This window comes from Dromaius novaehollandiae, chromosome 13, assembly GCF_036370855.1.
Source record: "Dromaius novaehollandiae isolate bDroNov1 chromosome 13, bDroNov1.hap1, whole genome shotgun sequence".
In the NCBI taxonomy this organism is placed as follows: Eukaryota; Metazoa; Chordata; class Aves; order Casuariiformes; family Dromaiidae; genus Dromaius; species Dromaius novaehollandiae.
In genome coordinates, this window is record NC_088110.1 from 3,529,315 (window position 1) to 3,550,253 (window position 20,939).

At 40.5% G+C, this 20,939-nt stretch overlaps 1 protein-coding gene and 2 non-coding genes across 11 annotated transcripts in view; all 3 read left to right on the forward strand.

Annotated features, from left to right (window-relative positions):
* CNOT1 (CCR4-NOT transcription complex subunit 1) overlaps positions 1-20,939 on the forward strand; it is a 64,575-nt gene that overhangs the window by 27,745 nt on the left and 15,891 nt on the right. For 3 of the 9 annotated variants that reach the window (XM_026107372.2, XM_026107377.2, XM_064519440.1), the window contains exons 17-31: positions 3,543-3,693; positions 5,112-5,313; positions 5,702-5,848; positions 6,987-7,111; positions 8,067-8,353; positions 9,781-9,859; positions 11,174-11,404; positions 12,755-12,895; positions 13,766-13,945; positions 14,872-14,988; positions 15,382-15,492; positions 16,076-16,153; positions 16,503-16,680; positions 17,136-17,266; positions 17,870-18,166. In XM_026107372.2, the coding sequence (XP_025963157.1) occupies positions 3,543-3,693; positions 5,112-5,313; positions 5,702-5,848; positions 6,987-7,111; positions 8,067-8,353; positions 9,781-9,859; positions 11,174-11,404; positions 12,755-12,895; positions 13,766-13,945; positions 14,872-14,988; positions 15,382-15,492; positions 16,076-16,153; positions 16,503-16,680; positions 17,136-17,266; positions 17,870-18,166 (2,455 nt within the window). The remainder of the gene's footprint in view (positions 1-3,542; positions 3,694-5,111; positions 5,314-5,701; positions 5,849-6,986; positions 7,112-8,066; positions 8,354-9,780; positions 9,860-11,173; positions 11,405-12,754; positions 12,896-13,765; positions 13,946-14,871; positions 14,989-15,381; positions 15,493-16,075; positions 16,154-16,502; positions 16,681-17,135; positions 17,267-17,869; positions 18,167-20,939) is intronic. The other 6 variants (XM_064519442.1, XM_026107379.2, XM_064519441.1 and 3 more) reach the window with 3 other exon arrangements.
* LOC112987474 (small nucleolar RNA SNORA50) lies at positions 4,020-4,155 on the forward strand. Its single transcript, XR_003260275.1, has one exon. It is a non-coding gene; the product is annotated as a small nucleolar RNA SNORA50 (small nucleolar RNA).
* Positions 14,292-14,429, forward strand: LOC112987473 (small nucleolar RNA SNORA46). The gene has a single exon (XR_003260274.1). It is a non-coding gene; the product is annotated as a small nucleolar RNA SNORA46 (small nucleolar RNA).

Consider the following 20,939-nt stretch of genomic DNA (forward strand, 5'->3'; position numbering starts at 1 on the left):
GTAAAGTAAAGAGAAATCGGAAAGAGTAAACAAATATGAAAAGAAATGAGAACTTCTTCCTCAGTGACCTGGATGAAGGGACAGAGTGCACCCTCAGCAAGTTTGCTGCTGAGTCGAACCTGGGAGGAGTGGCTGACGCCCCAGAGGGCTGTGCTGCCATTCAGAGGGGCCTCGAGGCTGGAGAGATGGGCAGAGATTGACCTCGTGAAGGTCAATAAAGGGAAGCGCGGAGTCCTGCACCTAGGGAGGAAAAACCCCATGCCCAGGACAGGCTGGGGGCTGCCCTGCTGGAAAGCAGCTCTGCAGAGAAGGACTTGGGGGTCCTGGTGGAGGACACATTGCCCATGAGGCAGCAATGTGCCCTTGTGGCCCAGAAGGCCAATGGTGTCCTGGGCTGCATTAGGAAGAGCCTTGCCAGCAGGTGCAGGGAGGTGATCCTGCCCCTCTGCCCAGCCCTGGTGAGGCCACAGCTGGAGTACCGTGTCCAGTGCTGGGCTCCCCAACACACGAGAGACTGGGAGCTACTGGAGCGAGCGCAGCAAAAGGCTACTAAGAGGATGAAGGGGCTGGAGCATGTCTGCTGTGGGGAGAGGCTGCGAGAGCTGGGTCTGTTCGGCCTGGAGCAGAGAAGCCTGAGGGGGAGGGAATCTCATCAATGTGTTTAGGTATCCGAAGGGAGGGTGCAAAGAGGATGGGGCCAGGCTCTTTTCAGTGGTGCCCAGCAATAGCCCGAGAGGCACCAGGCACAGGCTAAAATGCAGGCAGTTTTGTCTGAAGGTAAGGAGAAACTTGTTTCCTGTGAGGGTCAGAGAGCAGTGGAGCAGGTTGCCCAGGGAGGTGGTGGAGTCTCCATCCTTGGAGATATTCCAAAGCCATCTGGGCACGGTCCTGGGCAATGTGACCCTGCTTGAGCAGGGGGTTGGACTAGCTGCTCTCCAGAGATCCCTTCCAACCTCAAGCATTCTGCGATTCTGTGGAAAAAGTATTTCACTGCACAAATGGGGGGGGGTGGGGGGGGAATGTAGGTAGGGAGAAAGAATAGTGAGCTTGTTTTTTCCAGCCAGCTGGAGCTTCTGTTAAGTGGATGCTTTTGTTCCTCTAGAGCTGACTGACTCTATGGTCTGTCTCTCTTCCTTTCTCATTTTTCAGAAAGTTATCTTTTTTGCTGCTTTCCTTAGTTCTCTTCCTGGAATTGTTCTGATTATGTAAAAATATATATAAAGGCATCTAACAGAATTTGAAAAAGTGAGCATCATCTTTAAGATGTAGTTTGACAGAGAAACATATCCACCTACTTCCTACTTCATACCCTTTGTATCAAATGCAGCTTTTGTAAAAAACCGGTGATTTTATGCTATCTAAAAATATTTTGTTGTTTGCCTTTTGATACAGCAGTGTATCTCTTGACATAATAAAACATTACCTTCAATCTGTCTAGATGGCATGACATAAAATTAGTGGTTCCTTCCAAAGAATGGGTGGCCTAACAGGTCACTGTAAGCAGCAAGCTTAGAATTGCAAGCCTTTTTCAGACTTCATTATGGACTGCCATTATTATCAGTTAGTTCTAGCTACAGCAGATTAGAATTTATTTTACTAAAATATGCTGTGGAATTAAAGGATTAAGAACTGTAAGCTTACTGCTGAGGATAGTAAGAGTATGAACTCAGCTCTTTGGTCCCCAGTCACATTCTCTGGTTAGTTATAGTATTGTGTGACCATGGGGAGTGTCTCCTGCATGAAGAAGCCTGTACCTTCCTACCTGTTAAATATGTACACTTAAGCTTTGAGAACTCAGAAACTGTGGTTTGGGGGCATAGGCAAATACATGCTGTAGATACTGAAGCAACCACATGCTATGCTCAGAACTCTGTCTTCAGATCTGGTTGCACTTTCTTAAAAGAGAAAGACCTCTCTTTCTTGTGGCAACTCCTGTGTGACCAGACTGTTTCCCAGACCATATCTGAAATGACGAAAAAGAAGAAATATCTTGCTAGGCATTTATAGCAGATGTATGGCTTGCAGGGGGGAAGCAGCTATAAACAAATGAAGGTTTTGTGTAATACAGCTTTTTAACAGTCTTTGGATTCAGAGACGGACGTGAAGATATAGGACTTTTGTTTCCAAAGGACTTCTAGTGACCCCCAGGTGATTAAAATGAGATGGACTTTTTGTCCAAGGAATTTGCTTTCTCAGCTTGATTAGGAGTAACAGAAGTAGGTGACATTTTGGAAAAAACATACAAGTTCTGTTCACATTCGAATTAAGGAAAAAATCCAAGTATTTCCATGCTTGAGCTTATTTTGAAGGTAGGTTTCTGATCACTTTTTTAATCTGGCCACTTATGAGAGAATATTAAAACATCTGAAAGAGTCAGCTTGTGAAGCAGTTGATAGAATGCATGCTGCCCTATATGTAAACTTGCTGATGTATAGTATCTGCCTGGATTCTCCCATTTGTCCCGGTAGTGCTTTTTCCCACACTACACAGTGGAGCGCAGGCTTTAGACAGCAGCCAGAAGCCTTTACCTCTATGTAGTCTGTAACATAATGTGATACTTGCACAAAACTGAAGGCCAGTCTGCACTTAACTTTCCTGCTATAGTTGTCACGATAGCTTCTCTTCCTTTCCCCCCCCGCCGTGTCCCAACAGCTGTGCAGTAAAAACTCATGAAGATTCAATTAAGATGTGGAGCATGATGGCCCATTTGACAAAGTAACAGAAGATATGTTGGTGTAGTTGCACTGAGGAAGGGATTTGCTGCTTTGGCTGTACTCACCTAAATGGCAGAACTGGAGTTCAGGCAAGCCACAGATAATAGGTTGGCTGTGTTTTCCAGAGGGGAAATGTTAGCGTTGGTTTTGGTTGGGTATGTCAGCAGCAGCACTATCTTTCCTTTCTGTTTGGGAACCTGGTGGTCTGGTCTAGAATAACTTGAAAGGAGGTGTGAAATACTGTTGACTGTACAATGACTTCAAGCCCAGGTTTGAGTTTTCTGTTGGCTTTCTGATAAAATTTCCTTGAATAGTTAGCGGAAGAACATTGTACTTAATCTGCTGTTCTGAGGGCTGGTAAAACCATGTAGAAAGCTGGGGCATGTTATCTATCAGTCAGCACTTGTCTGGCTGTCTGTAGAGCAGTATTTGAGTTTTTTAAAAATCCAAGGATATTTTGGAGGCATAGAAGTAGACTAGAAGACAACTGGAAAATGACTGAAGGAATATACTATTGGAGATGAATTTTTAAATCGATGACTTAAATTTTCTATTTAAAATACAGCCATCTTTCCTGGGACAAGGTTGAATGCAAGCTTTGCAAATAAGACGCATCTTCTGCTGTGTTTGTTTTGCAGCTTCTAGATAAATCTGGAGTGAACTTCGGTCACGTAATCCCAAATGGATGTTTGTGAACGGATTTCTGAAAGTTCCGATAGGATGTTGATAAACTAACTGTTTGAAATGCAGCCTCATTTTCTGAAGAGGATATAAATTAGGGGGTGTTAGTTTCATGAGTGTTCTTACTATCCTACTCCTCTGTTTCAGGAGTGTGTCTCAGGAGCTGTCGGAGACGATCCTCACCATGGTAGCTAACTGCAGTAATGTCATGAACAAGGCTAGACAGCCACCACCTGGAGTCATGCCAAAAGGCCGTCCACCTAGTGCTAGCAGCTTGGATGCCATCTCTCCTGTGCAGGTAGATAAATAACATGCTGCATTTTCAGAAGTGGTGATGATTAGCATTAGTTTTGCTTCACTAGTTGAGCTCTTTCAGCAGAATTAAGTAAAACATCATCTGGCTCCCTTAGTTTTTATGCTTGCATGTCTAGATATTTTACTTGTTAACTACAGAATAATGCCTGAGGGTTATAGTTCAGAGCTCTCTTTCACTTCACAAATGTTTGTAAGAAGTAACTGAAGTATAGCAGGATGGGAGCACTAAAGAGTGATAGAGATTTGGCTTATTTAAAATAACTGAAGGTTTCTTTAAAGTGCTAAAATTTACTAAGATTTTTGAGGATTAAGCACTGCCTTTGAACCTGATGTGTCTTGTTTGTAGCTTCACGGGCCAAGCAACAGTGCTAGAGCGTAAGGACTTGTTATAACTGGGGCTCTTCAGCTCTCAACTGAACTGCTCTTTTAAAAACAAGGTACATTTAAGTTACTCCCTGCCACTCACCATCCCTTCCTCCTCTGGGAGCAACACGTTACAGACAGGTTTTGCTTCTAGCAACTACATTCAATGGCAGATTTTAAGAAATGATGAAAAATTTTCATGTGAAATAGTGGCACTTCAGCATTTAAGAATGTCTGAAGCATCAATAGATAATGTAGGCTAAATATATAGAGCAGTTTCCCAGTGATTTGTTATTTTATTGAAGTTGCTCATCAAATGTACCAAATATCTTGGCAATCTGCTGCAAAAAACTTGATGTGAGCAAGTAGAGCAGCAAATGTTAGTCTACAGTCCTGTCATCTTTTGGATACATAGTGCAGTTTTCTGCTGTTCCCAGTCAGGAGCTTTTAATTTATTGCTGTGTCAACTGATACTATGCCTTCCCTCCCACTCATCACCCAGATCTTAATGCTTTTTTTTTTTTCTTTCTTTTATTTTTTTTTCTTTTTTCTTTTTTTTTTTTTTTTTTTTTTAAGATTACATTCAGGTTATGTCCAGGAAAACTGGACATGGTGGGATCCTTCAAACAGTTGAAAATAGTCTGTAAGCTTGACATGAAATAGCCTTTGTAAATCATGTGGTGAGGTCTCAAACTGGAGAGCATAAACTGCTCTAATACAAAATAGTTAAGCACTGCTGCTTATCTCAGTGTTCACTGTTGTGTTACACTTAACTAGAGACTGTGGAATAGTCATCCTTTCTGTAAAACCTTTAATAGAGTGGGATTTTATGGGATTGTAGAGAAATAAGTGATATGGCATTTTGTAGATGAACGGATCTTTTGGGGTAATCTGGAAGACTTCACAATTTAAAGTGACCATGCAGAAAAACTCCTCTCAGGAGTGTTTTAATACATAGCTGTCTTTGTACAAAACCTGCCTAGAGTGGGCTTGATTGCAGTTTATGGCTGTCTGTATAATCTTCCTTTCTTCATTCAGATCGACTCGCTTGCAGGAATGGCATCTCTTAGTTTAGGTGGCTCAGCTGCTCCTCATACCCAGAGCATGCAAGGCTTCCCTCCAAACTTGGGCTCTGCATTCAGTACTCCTCAGTCACCAGCAAAAGCGTTTCCCCCTCTTTCCACCCAGAACCAGACAACAGGTTTCAGTGGCATTGGAGGACTCTCTTCACAGCTTCCAGGTACTGCTATGTCGTTAGAATATTTGTATTTTTGACATAGAGCTAGGACAATGTCATTGCCGTGGTTGGAAATAGTGGACAATGTTCTGTGCTGCGTGGGAGTGGATTATACAGCCCTCACTACTACGTCACCGCTGAAATAGCCCTTCAAAATGTTGCAACTGCAATGGATTGGAAGTTTGTGTGTCAGGAGGGTGAGTGTTTTGACAGACTAGCAGGATTGTTTTAGGGTGGGGCAGAGATGAATTGCTTGAGATGAAACTGCCTGATGTTGGATAGTTAGGAGGTTGCATAGCCCTGGGTTCCTGGGAATGGCAAGATGCTGTGACTGATAAGTGCGTACTGTGGGGGTGCAAGTGAGATGACCAATGCCTTGCTTACTCTTCAGTAGGTGGTCTTACTACGGGTAGCCTGACTGGTATAGGAACTGGGGCCCTTGGCCTCCCTGCAGTGAACAATGACCCATTCGTGCAAAGGAAACTGAGCACATCTGGACTGAACCAACCTACATTCCAGCAGAGTAAGATGAAACCTTGTAAGTGGTAGTGTTGTCTGTGACTGTGAGGTGTGATTGTGGTCTGCAGTTAATCTGCATTTCCTTCAGGGGAGGCTTGGGTCTGTAGGTGGTAAACATTAGAAATGTGGCTCTTGTATTCTGCCGTTAGCCTGAAAAAGATGCTTCTAAACTTCTATACTAAAGCTTGCCAAGTAGCCTGGAGGGGAGTTTTAAATAAATAAAGCTGTTTAGCACAGTAAATACTACATGTTATGAATTTGCATGATCAATGTGTTTCTGTTTTTTGTTGTGCTGTGTCTTGAGCAAAAGCCTTATTGTGCTCTTTACAGAGGATTGCATACATCTTGTAAAAGTTTCTTTGTAGCAGTGTTAATCAGAGCTACTTGGGTAAGGTCATGTTGCAGCAGAGAACTTGAGAGGGGAAGCACTGAATTAGACTGCAGCATTGGGAAGAAATAGACTCGCAAGTTGATGCGAAGATTTTTTTGGGAGGAATATTTTGATCCCTGAAACCTGTAGTCTCTAACTTGTTTATGCCTCTGAAGTATGCTCACAACAAAATGTTTAAGCAATCAGGCTTTGCCTTTAGGAAAAATCAGACTTTGCCTTTGCCTTTAGGAAGGGCATATGCTGAACTTCCACGTTGCTGTTGCTACATCTATCCTATTTGATAGCTCCTCCATAAAAGCAAAGTTATAAGTCTCTACAGGTGTACAATGGAGATAGCTTTAGTGACCGTTGTTTTTCTTTATGGGCTTGAGCATTCTGTATGAATTTGCTTGAAGCTCACTGGCTGGCCTGAAAGTTTGTGTGAAAGGTTGTCTGCATGTTAATGTCGTGTAGCATGCTTTATTCTAGTCTGTTTTGCATTCATTTGATTTAGGTGTCAGTTGAGGTTAGCTTGAGATGCAGTATGTTCTAGGAATACAGCTGCATGAGGTTAATCCTTTCTTGAGGATTCAGTTCTGGTGCATAAACACAATTTACTAAAAACAGAGTTTAAGTAACAATTTGTATTTTCTTGAAAGGATAAATGAAATATGTTTTAGGAGAGCAAGCAGATTCTGTATAGACCTGTGAAAGAGTTGAAAGGGGCTAGATGAAGTCCTGACTGAAGTTGTTCAGAGCATGAATCCTGTTTCATTTTCTTTAACAGCTGACTTATCTCAGGTGTGGCCAGAGGCTAATCAGCACTTTAGCAAAGAAATAGATGATGAGGCAAACAGCTACTTTCAACGTATTTATAACCATCCACCACATCCGACCATGTCTGTAGATGAGGTGAGTTTCCTTCTGTAGCAGTTGTCAACTGTCTAGAGACTTGCTGTATAGTTGACAAGAATTTTTCCTTCACGTATTAATTTTAGTGGAAAATGATAGAGGGCTGGTGGTAGATGCTTGCAACATTGCTTTTTGTTTCATTGTAGTAAATAAAATAAATTGAAAGCATACATTTTTAGAAATACACATAGAAAACTCTTAACTGATCGTTACATTCAGCTTTAACTTGTGGACTGAGGATTGAAACAGTCTATTTAAGTCTGCTAAAAATGATTGCTAACTTGGAATGACCTGAATGTGAAGTGGAAGCACGTGTATTCAAAATAAGTGCTAAAGTGTCCCTTTAGGCAGTCTGCATAAGTTGTACTCTTGAATATTTGTTTTTACGATATCTAAAAATGGGTACAGCTTGCACATATACAAAAGTATCGTCAGTTCCACCTTGTACATTTCAGTACTCATATTTTGCAGTTTTTCTTGATTGCTGGTCATCAGCTGCTCTTTTGAATCTCTTGAGGAAAAACTGGTTGTAAAACCCCTAAAATATTAGTCTCAACTAGAGTAATTATCAGTCTGTGATGTACTTGCTCTTTGAAGTACTTTTCAAGTCTACTGCAATGTATTTGCATGGTTATAAATTATGAAAGGCATTCAAAATTAGAAAAAATTAATATTCAATTAATAGAGTAGGAATTGGCAGAAATAAGTTTCATTTGAAGACAGTTGCTTAGAAGAAAGGGGAGAAGACTAAAGTCTGAGATGAAACTTATGCTGTAGAATCTGCTGGCTAAAATGAGTGGGGTTTTTTTTTTTTTTTCTTTGAAACAGTTATTTTGCAGTCTGGCTTGTAGTAGTGCAACTTAATGTTAGTAGTTACAAGTGCTCTTGAACCTATAGGTGTAAAATGGCAAAACTGAAGTAAATCTGTTGGTAACAGTTTCTGATTTCTTCGTAGGTGTTAGAGATGCTACAGAGATTTAAGGACTCCAACATTAAACGGGAACGTGAAGTGTTTAACTGTATGCTGAGGAACTTGTTTGAAGAATACCGTTTTTTTCCTCAATACCCAGATAAAGAGCTGCACATAACAGCCTGCCTCTTTGGTGGGATAATAGAGAAAGGACTGGTTACTTATATGGCATTGGGCCTGGCCCTGCGCTATGTTCTTGAAGCCTTACGAAAGCCTTTTGCATCCAAAATGTACTATTTTGGTATTGCTGCACTAGATAGATTTAAAAATAGGTGAGTGGTTTTTTTGATAATACTTATAACAGTGCATGTAATGTTTTGTTAAACTTGGACCTGCTCTAATTATGTGATATGAGATTACTTGTACATGTTAGAAATTTGTACATTTAAACTTGAGAATTACTGCAGAGATAGGCTGACCTGAGTTAAAATGAGCTAGTTAAAAGGTAACTCCCCCCCCCCCCCCCCCCCAATATAAAAATGTTAAATGCAGTGCCTGTGTAAACCTGGAACAAATTGAGATGCTGAAGCAACTTAGCAGACTTTGTTTTTGGAACTGAGTCAAGTGTTGAATTGACTGAAGTTGCCAGCTTGTTAGAAATTGAATGAGTGTGGTTGTTGTTAACAGGTGTGCCCTCACGGAGTGTCACTTGCATTGTGAATGAAAGACTGGCTAGGAACTCTGCTTTAGGACTTTAGTTTGACACAAATCTCAAGTGTGACATCTCAATCAACTGTCACTCAGAATGTTCTTCATTAGCTATGTATAGGATTGTAAAGAATGTTACTCAAGTACTGAAATTCTCCAGAAAGTCCAGTTAGTGAAGCATTTAAAATGAACAAAAAGGCTTTCACCAAGCTCATAATGGACTGCAGGTGGAGAAACTCTCTAGGCAGACTGTCATAGTAGGCAGGATTGTAAACCCACTGTGGAAGACCTCCTTTTTGGAATAAGATACTTGAATTTGAGAAATATTGAAAAGCTTCTTGAAATTAGTGACTAGAAATGTGTGGACCTAAGCATCATAAGCAAGGAACATGTTATCTTCTGTTGTTCTCCTTTCATAGTTCATCTGCCCTGCAGTATTTTAGCTGTGATAAAAGCTGTTGCTTGCTGCAGCTTATAGCTAGGTATCCTGTTGTGAACTTAGCCTAACAAAATGAATAAACACACTTAAGACTGACATATTTGAATCTTAACAACCTTCTTACTCCTTTTCTTTAGACTCACTTTAAGTGGGACCTAAAGATTTTACTCTCAAAACGAATGGTAGCGCCTAGCATTCATAAGCAGAACTGTAATAATTAGCATGCATACGTGAAGCTTCTGTCTTGAAAATTAGGGGCTGTTCTTATCTGCTGTTTAAAATAGTGAGCCACACTTCAAATTACTTAGTAATTTTACTGAAAACACTGCATACAAATGCAATTGTGTACTCGGTCAGAAGTATAGACCTTTAGAATAGGATGGGTCACTGTGAATAAGTAACCTTGTATTGTGCTGTTAAATCCATTTCAAATGGTTCTTGCCACAGAAACTGCTGTGTAGAAAATACTGTTTATAGCACAGCCACTGTAAATAGTCCAGAAGCAGCTCTGATACGAGTGTGACATACCAGTGTCATGTTTGTATTACTCCTTAATACTGTTTTTGATCACTGCTTGTGCTTCTGACTAATGCGTAGTTTGTCTGTTGACAGATTGAAGGACTATCCCCAGTATTGTCAGCACTTGGCTTCTATTAGTCACTTTATACAGTTCCCTCATCACTTACAGGAGGTGAGTGTTTTCATGTTGGCACTAGCTTTCTATGATGTTAGATATTCTTGAGCATATTGCTCCTTTCCACTGGAAAAATAGTCTGAGCTGTCACAATTTTAGACAGTGCACATCCACAGAGACACCAAATAGACCCTTGTAATATCTTGCAAGCAATTGAAAGATTCAGATGCTTTTTCTTAAAGATTTTGCCATGTGATGGGTGGGGTGTTAACTTGTACTTCTTCTGTTTCTGTAAGCCTATCTGGATTGTTTGTAGATAGATGCCTGAACGGACTGTGTTGTCTGCCAGGACACGTGGCTGTGCGCAAAGGTTTTAAAGTGCTTCCCCAGGTTCACATTCTGGTCCCTTAAGGACTTTGGGTTTTCTTGTAAAATAGAGGGTGTTCAACTGTATGCATACATTTTGTTACTCAGACTTGCTAAAATATCAAGATAAGGGTCAGAAGAATTTTGTCCCTGAATGTCTGATCAGAGTAATGGAAACATCCTGTAGTCCAGACAGTAAAAGCAGTGTTGATCATATTGTATCCTTCTCAAAGGTGCTTTCAATGGTAGAATTATAAAAAAGGTGATCTCAGTGGCAGTGCTTGAGAGCGTAGTCTAAATGGGCAAAAATAATACTTGGTAGCTCTGACGTTAAGGTAGAGGGAGGTTATCTGCTCAGAAAAGCTGTGAAGTCCAATAGCAGTCTCTATTTCACTTATAGGTCTCAGACTTATCGCTTGAACCAGTATGCTTTGTCTGATGTGTTATAAATTTCTGGGTAAATGTACTGCAATGGGGAAGAAACTTTTTACTGTGGAGTTATTTCAGAAGATGTAAGAAATTTAAGGTTGGACAAACAGAACAGTTTTCTGCATATTTATTGTGAGCTTGACACCATTTTATGCTGTTGAAGGAGTCCTTGGGGAAGACTTCTTACCTGCTTTGTAGCAGGTCTCTTGACACTCATGCATTTGTTTGACATCCTTTCTCCTCTTCAGCTCTGTTTTCCTAGATCTGCAGGGTGGGAATTACTGGGTAGTGCTCTAAAAATTTTTTTTTAATGATGTCAAGCCTTGTGACACTTGGCATCAACCTAATGAAGTCAGAGGTAGTGCTTAGGCCCTTCTCCAGTAACAAGGAAAGTAAACAGTGTCAAGACGTGCTTTATAAGGAGGTTCAACTGTGTTTTGCTGATTCCCTGAACAGCATTGGTGTTAAGCATTTTAAAGGCTATCAGTAAACTTTTATATTGTTAATGCTGTAACCCAGCCCATAGTTCTTCTGCTGTGTGTGAATTTCTGTATGTGCTTGTTTACCTTACTTTAGTACATAGAATATGGACAGCAGTCCAGAGATCCTCCTGTGAAGATGCAGGGTTCAATCACCACCCCTGGAAGTATTGCACTTGCCCAGGCTCAGGCCCAGGCCCAAGTTCCAGCAAAAGCTCCTCTTGCTGGCCAAGTCAGCACTATAGTAACCACCTCAACCACCACCACTGTTGCAAAAACCATTACAATCACTCGTCCAACTGGAGTCAGCTTCAAGAAAGATGTGCCGGTAAGCCTTTTGTGACATTAGTGCCCTTGCTGGAGGTGCAAAGGTGCTAAATTGCTGATCTGGATTAAGTACCTGAGGACAGAATGCCTATTGAATTTCTGTATTGCAAGTTTTCAAACTCTGATCCTTTTGATCTGTATTCTATATTCAAAGCATATAACCTTCTTAAATTTGACCAGCCCTTTTTATTGCAAAGACTTTTTAATTAGGAAGCTATAAAATTACTATGGAGTTGAATAGAAATTTGTTTGAGGGTTTAATTCTCAAGATAATTACAAAACCATAGTTTTTTCCTAATGACTTGCAGCAGCACTATTGAATTAGCTGGCAGTTTTTATTCTTGGAGCTTAAGACCTTGGATTGCACATTTTAAAATCATAGTTGACCTAGCAGTTTCAACAGCATTAGATTTTTCTAGGCTTTAGTCACTTACGTAAACATAACTCTAAACTAGTCTGAGTTACTGCACAGTTGGCAGATTGATAGTATTGGCTACTGTGCAGAAAGTACACGGGCACAGTTGGTTACCCCACAGTAAGATCTGAATACTTTGTTTTGGGAGGAAGAGCGGTCCCGCATGTATGCTGAGGATGTACAGAGCTGTTACTGCAGGGTAATTGATGAACTGTGAAGTCAGGTCTTGTCTTGCTTCACAGAACTCTCTGTATAGTTTTCTACTGAAAGAAACTCCTCAAATCAGTAGCCAGAATTGTCATGAACCACTATTTAGGGACAGTTCACAGTGTAGCCATTAACACTTCTTTCATGCCTCATTATGTTGAGTAAATAGTTCTTATTCCGAGGAGTTTACACTGCCTAATTTTAAATGGAAGTCATGACTGATGCATAAAACTCTCTCTCTCCTCCTCATTGCAACATACCAAGCGCTAAATCCTTTGGGTTCAGCCTGCAGCTGTAAGAACACGGGTTGCATTCCCGTGACTTCTGGTTGGCATGCTTTCTCATAGATGCAGCTGTGGGATTTCTCATTCTTAATTTAATACTGAAGTGTTCCTGGAGACTCACTGTCGTACTGTGACTTTTCCCGTGCTAGCAGTGTACGCAAGCTGTTAGCCTAATGGGTGCTGTTGCAGTGGTACCTATTATATATGAATGGAAACATTAAGGATTTTTTGGTAGAGCATTGTTCTGCTGCTGCGTATTGATCACCATTTGTAGAGTAAAATCACTTAACTAGATTAGGGTGCTGCTAAAAATACATCAGACAGTAGATATGACCTGAAACAACTCAAAAAAGCATTTTTTTTTCACTTGACAAAATGGAGCAAAAGTTTGTTTTGATGTTGCCTCTTCCTGTTGTCCATTCTTAACTTGTTGTTCTTGCCACAGCCTTCCATTAATACAACTAACATTGATACGCTGTTAGTAGCAACAGATCAAACTGAGAGAATTGTGGAACCTCCAGAGAATGTTCAGGAAAAAATTGCTTTCATCTTCAATAATCTGTCTCAGTCAAATATGACACAAAAGGCAAGTATGAAAGAACATTAATAAAATTTGGTTTTATTATCTGTTTTTGGAAGTCTGTTCTAAAGCGAAGGGTGATGGTCTTTCTACAAAAACTCCAACTTTGCAAAAAGTTTGGGAAAAGCACACTCTAAGGAAATAGTAGTTTCCTTTACTTGCTGCTTGAACTTGTTTGGATATATCCCTTTTCAGGGAAAGGAGAGCCAGGTGTAACGATAACTACTCTTCATCTGGCTTTTTCCTACAGGTTTCCTTTTTTTCCTATAGCCAAATCCTTTGAACCAAAGTTAAGTGTTTCAAGTCTGAAGGCTTTGTTTTCAGGAAAGTGCTTCTAGTAGGTGACTGAAATAATTGCTGGATAGTCCTTTCTGATGCTGTTGTCATGTGAAGGGACTGGAAAATATTAATACAAGTTGGTCTGAGCAAATATTCACATCATAAATGGGCTGGCTACTATTTGATATTGCAGGGTTAAGCTGGTGGACTCCCCTGAATTTCAGCTTGAACTGTAAAAGGTGGGGGGTTTTTTGTTTATTTTGTTTTTGTTTTTTTGTTTTTTTTGAACTGTGGTGTTGCTGCTGCCTTTGCTGTCTGTCTTATGGACAGAGAGCTTTAACATCAGATGCTGACCAAAGCTGAGAAGTTGGGCAGAGGTAAATCATTGTACCTCGCTCATTGTATGATTAAGTCTTTTCTGGTAGACCTAATCCTTAGATAATCAAAGATGCAGATTTCAAAGCTATTCTTAAGAAAATGAAAAACCTTATTAAAAGCAGTTGACTAAATGTGGCTATATGTTGGACAGAGCCGACCCCAGAAGTTTGTGGTGATCTCATAACTTTGGTGTTTTTTTTTTCTCTTGTGTGGAGACAGGTTGAGGAGCTGAAGGAAACAGTGAAAGAAGAGTTCATGCCTTGGGTATCGCAGTATCTTGTCATGAAAAGAGTCAGTATTGAGCCAAACTTTCACAGCTTATATTCTAACTTCCTTGACACTCTTAAGAATCCAGAGTTTAATAAGATGGTTCTGAACGAAACCTACAGAAATATCAAGGTGTGTAATGCAAGCTTTCTAATGCTTATTCTGTTTTTAAGACTGTTTAAAGCTCTGCTGTTCTCCTTAGGCCATTTGCTTACTATGCTCCTGACCTTCAAATATGGACCATTTTTTTAATTGTAAGCTAGTAAACAGATATTTTACTTACAGATCACTTGTATGAATACTAGGATTCTTGTTTTCAGTCATGAATGTACCTAGGAGTTCATCCTAATTGACTAATTAGGGAGCAGGTCTGCATTTGACACTTTATATAGGCAGACTCTAAATTTTTATGAAGGTGAGGAGGAGGGAGAAGTAATAGCCTGGAAGAGATGAGTGAGTGAACTAAGATTGTCAGGCAAGCACTATTTTTAAACCTGTTGGTAGAATTTCTTGCTGCCATGGGTTACGCTGTAGTGCAAAAGAATTTCCTGGCCCTTTGGAGCATTGCTGACCTTGCTCTGTTCAGCTGATGCTACTCTGAAGCAAAGGAACAGAACTAACAGCAGAATGCTGTGATGTGATTAGAAGTCTTGAAATAAGAATTGAATAGTTTTCTAAGGAATGCAAGTTATAGCCTTCAGGTCTGTTGAAGCATTAAGAGGACGGGTTGTCTGCCTGTTGTCTAGAATTCACAAGTTATACTTTGCAAAGAGAGTAGTCATAGCAATCCTGTCATAGAGTAACTGGTAAGGTCTGGAAAAGCATAACCCTCTTTTTGTTCCTCTTGAAAGGAATTTTGAAATCGTCACAGGGTAGACTTATGGGGCTGCTGTTTTGAGATGAAGCCTGGTGTGACTATCTCTGTTGTAATGTGACTGAAACTCAGAACTTAGTGCTCTAAAACAGTATCTGCTGTCTTAAAGTCACAGGAGCTCTTTGGTTTGTCTTTGAGTGTATGATTATTTTCTAGCTGTTGCTTGAATTGTTTCTTTCATTAGGTGCTACTGACATCAGATAAAGCTGCAGCCAACTTCTCAGACCGTTCCTTGTTAAAGAACCTTGGTCATTGGCTGGGAATGATTACGTTGGCTAAAAACAAGCCCATCTTGCACACGGTGAGCTTCTGTTTTTTTAGTTTTGTTTGGCACAAGCTATTAGGTTGTAGCAGGTTATTCAGGAAATTCTGTCGTCGCCTTCATCTCATTCTTTGCGACATTCAAAATATAATTCCAGACTTGGTCATCTAAGACTTTTCGATAACTTTTTTTTATCAGAAAAGTTAGTGGTTAAGTTCTTGCTAAACTAAAGGAATCGCATGCAAAAATGTCCATCTATAAGTCTTTGTTCAAAAAATAACTACTGCTTAGCAGTTTAAAATTCAAGGGCTGTCTTCATTCAACCTTGCTCTTTTGTCCTATAAGAAAATGGTATATAAGTAGAATTTTTGCAGTGTTCATGCTGTTTTCTCTGCCCTCATCTGCTTTTCAATTGTTGCTGGTGTTTTTCAGGATTTGGATGTGAAATCACTGCTTCTGGAAGCATATGTTAAGGGACAGCAGGAACTGCTTTATGTAGTGCCATTTGTTGCCAAAGTCTTAGAATCCAGTGTCAGGAGTGTGGTAAGTGACTTCAGATGCGCTGACAGAGTTACTGCTCAAGTGGCAAAACAAGTTGCAGAAATGAATTAGCCTTTTCTGCAAAGTTAAAACTGATTTAATTTCATGGTGGGAAAGAAAAGGGATATAAAGGCTCAAAAGTGAATGAGATCTGATTTGAGAGGAAAGTACCAGGCCTGCGTATGTTTGCAGTCTAAATAGATGATGTTGGCTTATGGTATCCTTGAACAGAACTCTATTGAAAAATGGAGGGGTGCCATTAAAGGGGTTCTAGGATCAGTTTATTCTTTGATTTGTTCCTTTTGTCCCTGATCAGCTCTCTCGTCAGTTCTGTTTGGCATAGAACAATGGATCTGTCAGGAAGAACAGTTCATTGTGGCTCTAGCTCAGTGTTCAAGTCTTGTAACTCACTTCCCGATCTAGTTCCGTTCAAACAGAATGCTAAATTCAGTCCTAACTGCTGCTGTGCCAACTTCACTTTTTCATGGCTGTGCATATGCATTGCTGTTCATGTTTCACAACCTCCCGGTCATAAGTTAAGCGTTCAAGAAGTTTCTGTAACGCTGCTCTCCTTTTTCTCTTGTAGGTGTTCAGGCCTCCAAACCCGTGGACAATGGCCATTATGAATGTTTTAGCTGAGCTGCATCAAGAACATGATCTAAAAGTAAAGTTTCTTTTCTCTCTTTTTTTTTTTTTTTTTTCTCCCCCTGCCCCCACCCCGTACTTACTGAGCATGAGGTTTTCTCGACATACCAGTTGGGAAAGATGTCGTGTAGGACTACAGATTTGGTTTCACTTCTTTAGCATGGAGAGGATTAGGCATTGCTTGATTTGGTAGGACTTGCTCTTGTGAAGTCCATATGCAGAATAATTGTTACTAGTAGTGTAGTCTCTAGAAGGCATGGGAGTAGAATGGCATGGGAAGCTTGGGGATTGTGTGGCCAATAAATGTTTGGGATTTTTTTTTTTCCCCCTCCCCTTGTGATGTAACCTGAACTGAAATTGTCATGCAGTTGAATCTGAAGTTTGAGATTGAGGTGCTCTGCAAGAACCTTGCACTGGACATCAATGAGCTGAAACCTGGAAGTCTCCTGAAAGATAAAGATCGGTTGAAAAATCTGGATGAGCAGCTATCTGCTCCAAAGAAGGATGTGAAGCAGCCAGAAGAGCTACCACCCATCACAACAGCTAGTAAGTACTCTTCAAATTGAGCCCAGAAGCACACTATGCAAGTGCTAATAAGATAGGTTATGCTATCTCAAAGGAAGAATATGAAGTAATGTCTCCATCTGTAACAGTGTTGATGGGAAGGGAAAAGAAGCCATCCTGAGGACTAATTCTGTGTGTGCTGCCTGTAATTACCCCTTAGGGAGGGCAGCAGAACGGACGGTTAATGAGATGTCAGGGTTTAAACTGAGATATAAGAAACAGCACTGCTTTGTCTGCGCTAGAATGTAGCGAAGGCATTTTGTTACAAAGGGGAAATGCAAAATAAAAATTGCTTGATGAGTTTAGGGGGCTTTACAGTCAAAATGCAAAACTTTTGTTTCTTAACCATTTGTCGATTTATGTGGGAAGTATAGACTTCCATTATAATCACTTGCTTTTCAGTAATCATTCGATATGAACATTTTTATATTCTATAGCTGCTTCTACAACTCCAGCTACCAGCACCACTTGTACAGCTACGGTTCCTCCGCAGCCTCAGTACAGTTACCATGACATCAATGTCTACTCTTTAGGAGGGTTGGCTCCACATATTACCCTAAATCCAACGGTAAGTTTTAAGGTTGATTTGATTTGCTGAAGGAATTCTTGCCACTAGAATTACCGCTGATCTCAGATGGTGGAAGCAGCATCTTGCAAGTTGAGGTTGGAGCTGAAGTTTCTTGGAGAGCCACCTTTCAAACTTCATGGCGAAGATGCGTGCTAACAAAGAGTCAGATGGAGAACTTTATGGGTTATCAGTAGTTACATTAGTTAGCAAACTCTCTCAAGTGGTCAGATGATCTGGTACTGTGACATACAGGTTAGTATCTAATTTATTTCTGGCAATAAGTGTCAGTTCAGGACAGTTACCATCAAGACTTCAGCTTAGAATAAGCTTCCTTGCTTATTCTGACCAGTCAGGGGCTTAGCTCTTAATTCAGTCTTTGGATTGTGCTCAGCTCAGACTTTTGAAGAAACCAGTCAGATGTCCCCAGTCTCAGAATTATCAGATAGATAGTATAATAAGCTGCATGTGGAACACAGGAATGTGACACAATGTATATAAGCTGTGACAGTACATTTAAAAGTTTGGAAAATGTGGATACCTAGGGCAGATGGGATTCTAGTTTACTTTGTCTTTTCTAACTTAACTTTCCTAATCCTCTTCCAGATTCCACTGTTTCAGGCCCACCCTCAGTTGAAGCAGTGTGTGCGGCAGGCTATAGAGCGAGCAGTGCAAGAGCTGGTCCATCCAGTGGTAGATCGGTCCATTAAGATTGCCATGACTACTTGTGAACAGATAGTCAGGAAGGACTTTGCACTGGATTCGGAAGAGTCACGAATGCGTGTAGCAGCACATCATATGATGCGGAACCTGACTGCTGGGATGGCCATGATTACCTGTAGGGAACCTTTGCTGATGAGCATAGCTACCAACTTGAAGAATAGTTTTGCTACTGCACTGAGGGTAAGAGTCACCTTGTTTAAAGCTTATTTTCCACATTATAGAACAGTAGACATCCAGCAGTAGCAAATGGGTTCTCTACACTGTAGACTTCTTGATTAATATTATGTGGCTTAACTAGTGTGAAGATGAATTTAGTGGATAAAAGTTCTATGACTTGTGGAATTACAGTGGAAAAAACTGTGCCGAAATAACAGCTCATGTCCAACAATCTTAAGACATTAAGGTGGATCTTACGATGTTACACAAAAACTTCCTGTGTACCTTTGTTATTTCTCCTGATCAGCTGTTTGCCGTAAGTGTGCAGTTCAGTTTGATCACATCAGGAAAGCCTTGCGGTACTTATATTTCTGTGGGTTTTGAGGTAGAAAAGCTTGGGTGGGGAGGATTGAATTGATCCTGGAACTTTCTAGTGATGTGTTGAATTTCTCAGTATGCATGTACGCTTCAGGCAAATAACTTTCTTTATTTGTTCTGTTAGCAGATGCATAGTTGAAACTGTTCTGCACTGCTCGTAAATTCATTGGCTTTTTAGAGGATATTCTTGGGTCTCTTAATCGCAAGCAAAATTTGAATTGAAATGTGGTGGCTTTCCCCTCTTGGCTAGATGGAACACAGTTCATGAACTGCTGACCAGAACAGCAGCTTGCTATCCAGAAGGCTAGCTGTGCTTGCCATCATTGTCAGCAACTGCATGAATTGCATGCTACAGACAAGAGCGTAAGGATCCTGGAAAGGTCAAGGCGTTACTAGCCTTGCAAGGATATTTAAAAAAAAAAAAAAAAAAAAAAAAAAAAAAAAAAAAAAAGTTAAAGGACTGTTTATGCCCTCCTGTTTAAGGGCATATCAGTACTTCCCATCTGGTGGGGAGTGACTGTGCAAAGGTCACTTTGCAGTGGAGTGGCACTCCTGCACAGTAACTGGCTCAAGAATTTAAAGGTGTGGAGGGAGTGAGGGAGTACAAGATATTAGGAGGACTTCTATCTGCAGGTACAGGATGGATAAGCTGTAGTGCAAATCCCAGGTCTCAAACACTTTTGTCCCTTCGTGTGTAGCAGTGCAGGTAATCTGATTGCCGAGATCAAGAGCAGGAAGGATACAAGTGAATCTCATTCTGTTCATCTTAAACACAAGTTAGGGATGGGAGGAAACAGTTTTAGTACTATTTTGGTAATGTGCAGGCTGAGCCAGTGACTGCTCTTAGCACCTTTGCTAATTGTGATTCAGAGTATGGGTGTCAAGCTAGTAACCGTAAGAGATAGCACTCTTGTCTTCTGTCTGGTAAAAAGAGCACAAATATTTCTCTGGTATGAAGTCTTGCTCTGGTTCATCAGATGCAACTGAAGTGCAGATGGAGATGCAACTGGAGAAATGTTGGCTAGCTTTTAGGTGGTGTGAGAAGGTAGTGCTGTGCCATGCTGTGTTGTGGAGACAGGGTGACTGCCAACGGTTATGATAGCTCTGCAATTAAGATCTCATTTCATATCTACCAGGTACGACATGCTGCTGGAGAACATGTTTGTAGGAGTTTGTCTTTGCCTTGCAGACTCCTTTGCAGCTTTAGGACTAAGTGAATTTTATAGCCAGTAAAAACATGACTTAAATGTGAAACGGAGATGCCGTCTTACTCTAGGTGAGAATTTGAAAGACGCTTGGTCCTGAAAATAATTTAATTCTGTAAATCCTTGACTAAACTGCTAAGGGCACTAAATGCATTAGTGAACTGTCACATACGAGTCAGTAATTACCAGTTCTGGATCAGATGCTGCTTTCCCCAGAATCTGAGGCTGCAGGGCAGTGTGAAAATGCCTGACACTCATATCAGACATTGCTGTGTCCCTGCTGTTTAAAGCTGCCTTCTGCTCGAAGGAAGTTCAGTGTATTTGCTTTGGAAAAACTTTCTGGTTTTGTGTTTTTCTTTGGCCTCATCTGCATTATTCTGCTCAGCTGTTACCTGGAACACATAAGATGGTGTCTAGTCTTCTGACACTGACGTATGATGGTGATCATTCACAAGGACTCTTGCTGTCAGGCCAAGTCTTGTGATGGATTGATTTCTGGTGTAGTCTAGCCAGTTGAAGGGCAAGACTGACAATCGGAAGATACTTGACCTGTGGAAAACTGGATATGGTTTAAGCATCCTCCTCAGGTTTTCTATCTAAAGTATTTTCTTTGTCTTCCTCAAAGAGACACATCCATTTATTGTGGTGGTCGCCTTGGCTATTAGTAATAAAAACAAGCTGGAAAACGGTCTCACAACTAATGGCAAGTTCGTAAAGGTAGTAGGAAAACTTGTGTTTGGTGTTTTGAGTTTGGAGACATGCAAACATAAGTTGTTTTGCAGCAGACAATGCTGATGTATTATGATGTCTGCAGAGCGTCATGAATACATTGAAAATGCAGCAATGCAGTAGTCGGGATTCTTCTACCCATGAAGATACATGGCATTGAAGTAGAGCTGGTTATAACTCAAGGTTTTCTTCTTATGGTGTAACTGTACAAATCATCGTGTTGCAGAATGAAGTACTCTACAAGACATCTTAAATTTTACACTTGGCTTACTGTATGAAATGGGTTAACAAACATGAATTTTTACTATTTGAAAGAAGCAGTATGGTTTTCAGGAATGAATGAAATAGCAGTAGATTTTAATGGGGAGAAAATCCAAGTAGATTGGACTGTTTGCTTTTATGAGTTCCTAATTCTGGAATACATTTGGTTCTAGAATGTCTTGGCTTTTCATGGTATCCCTTTCTCTAGATGGCAGGATAGACTG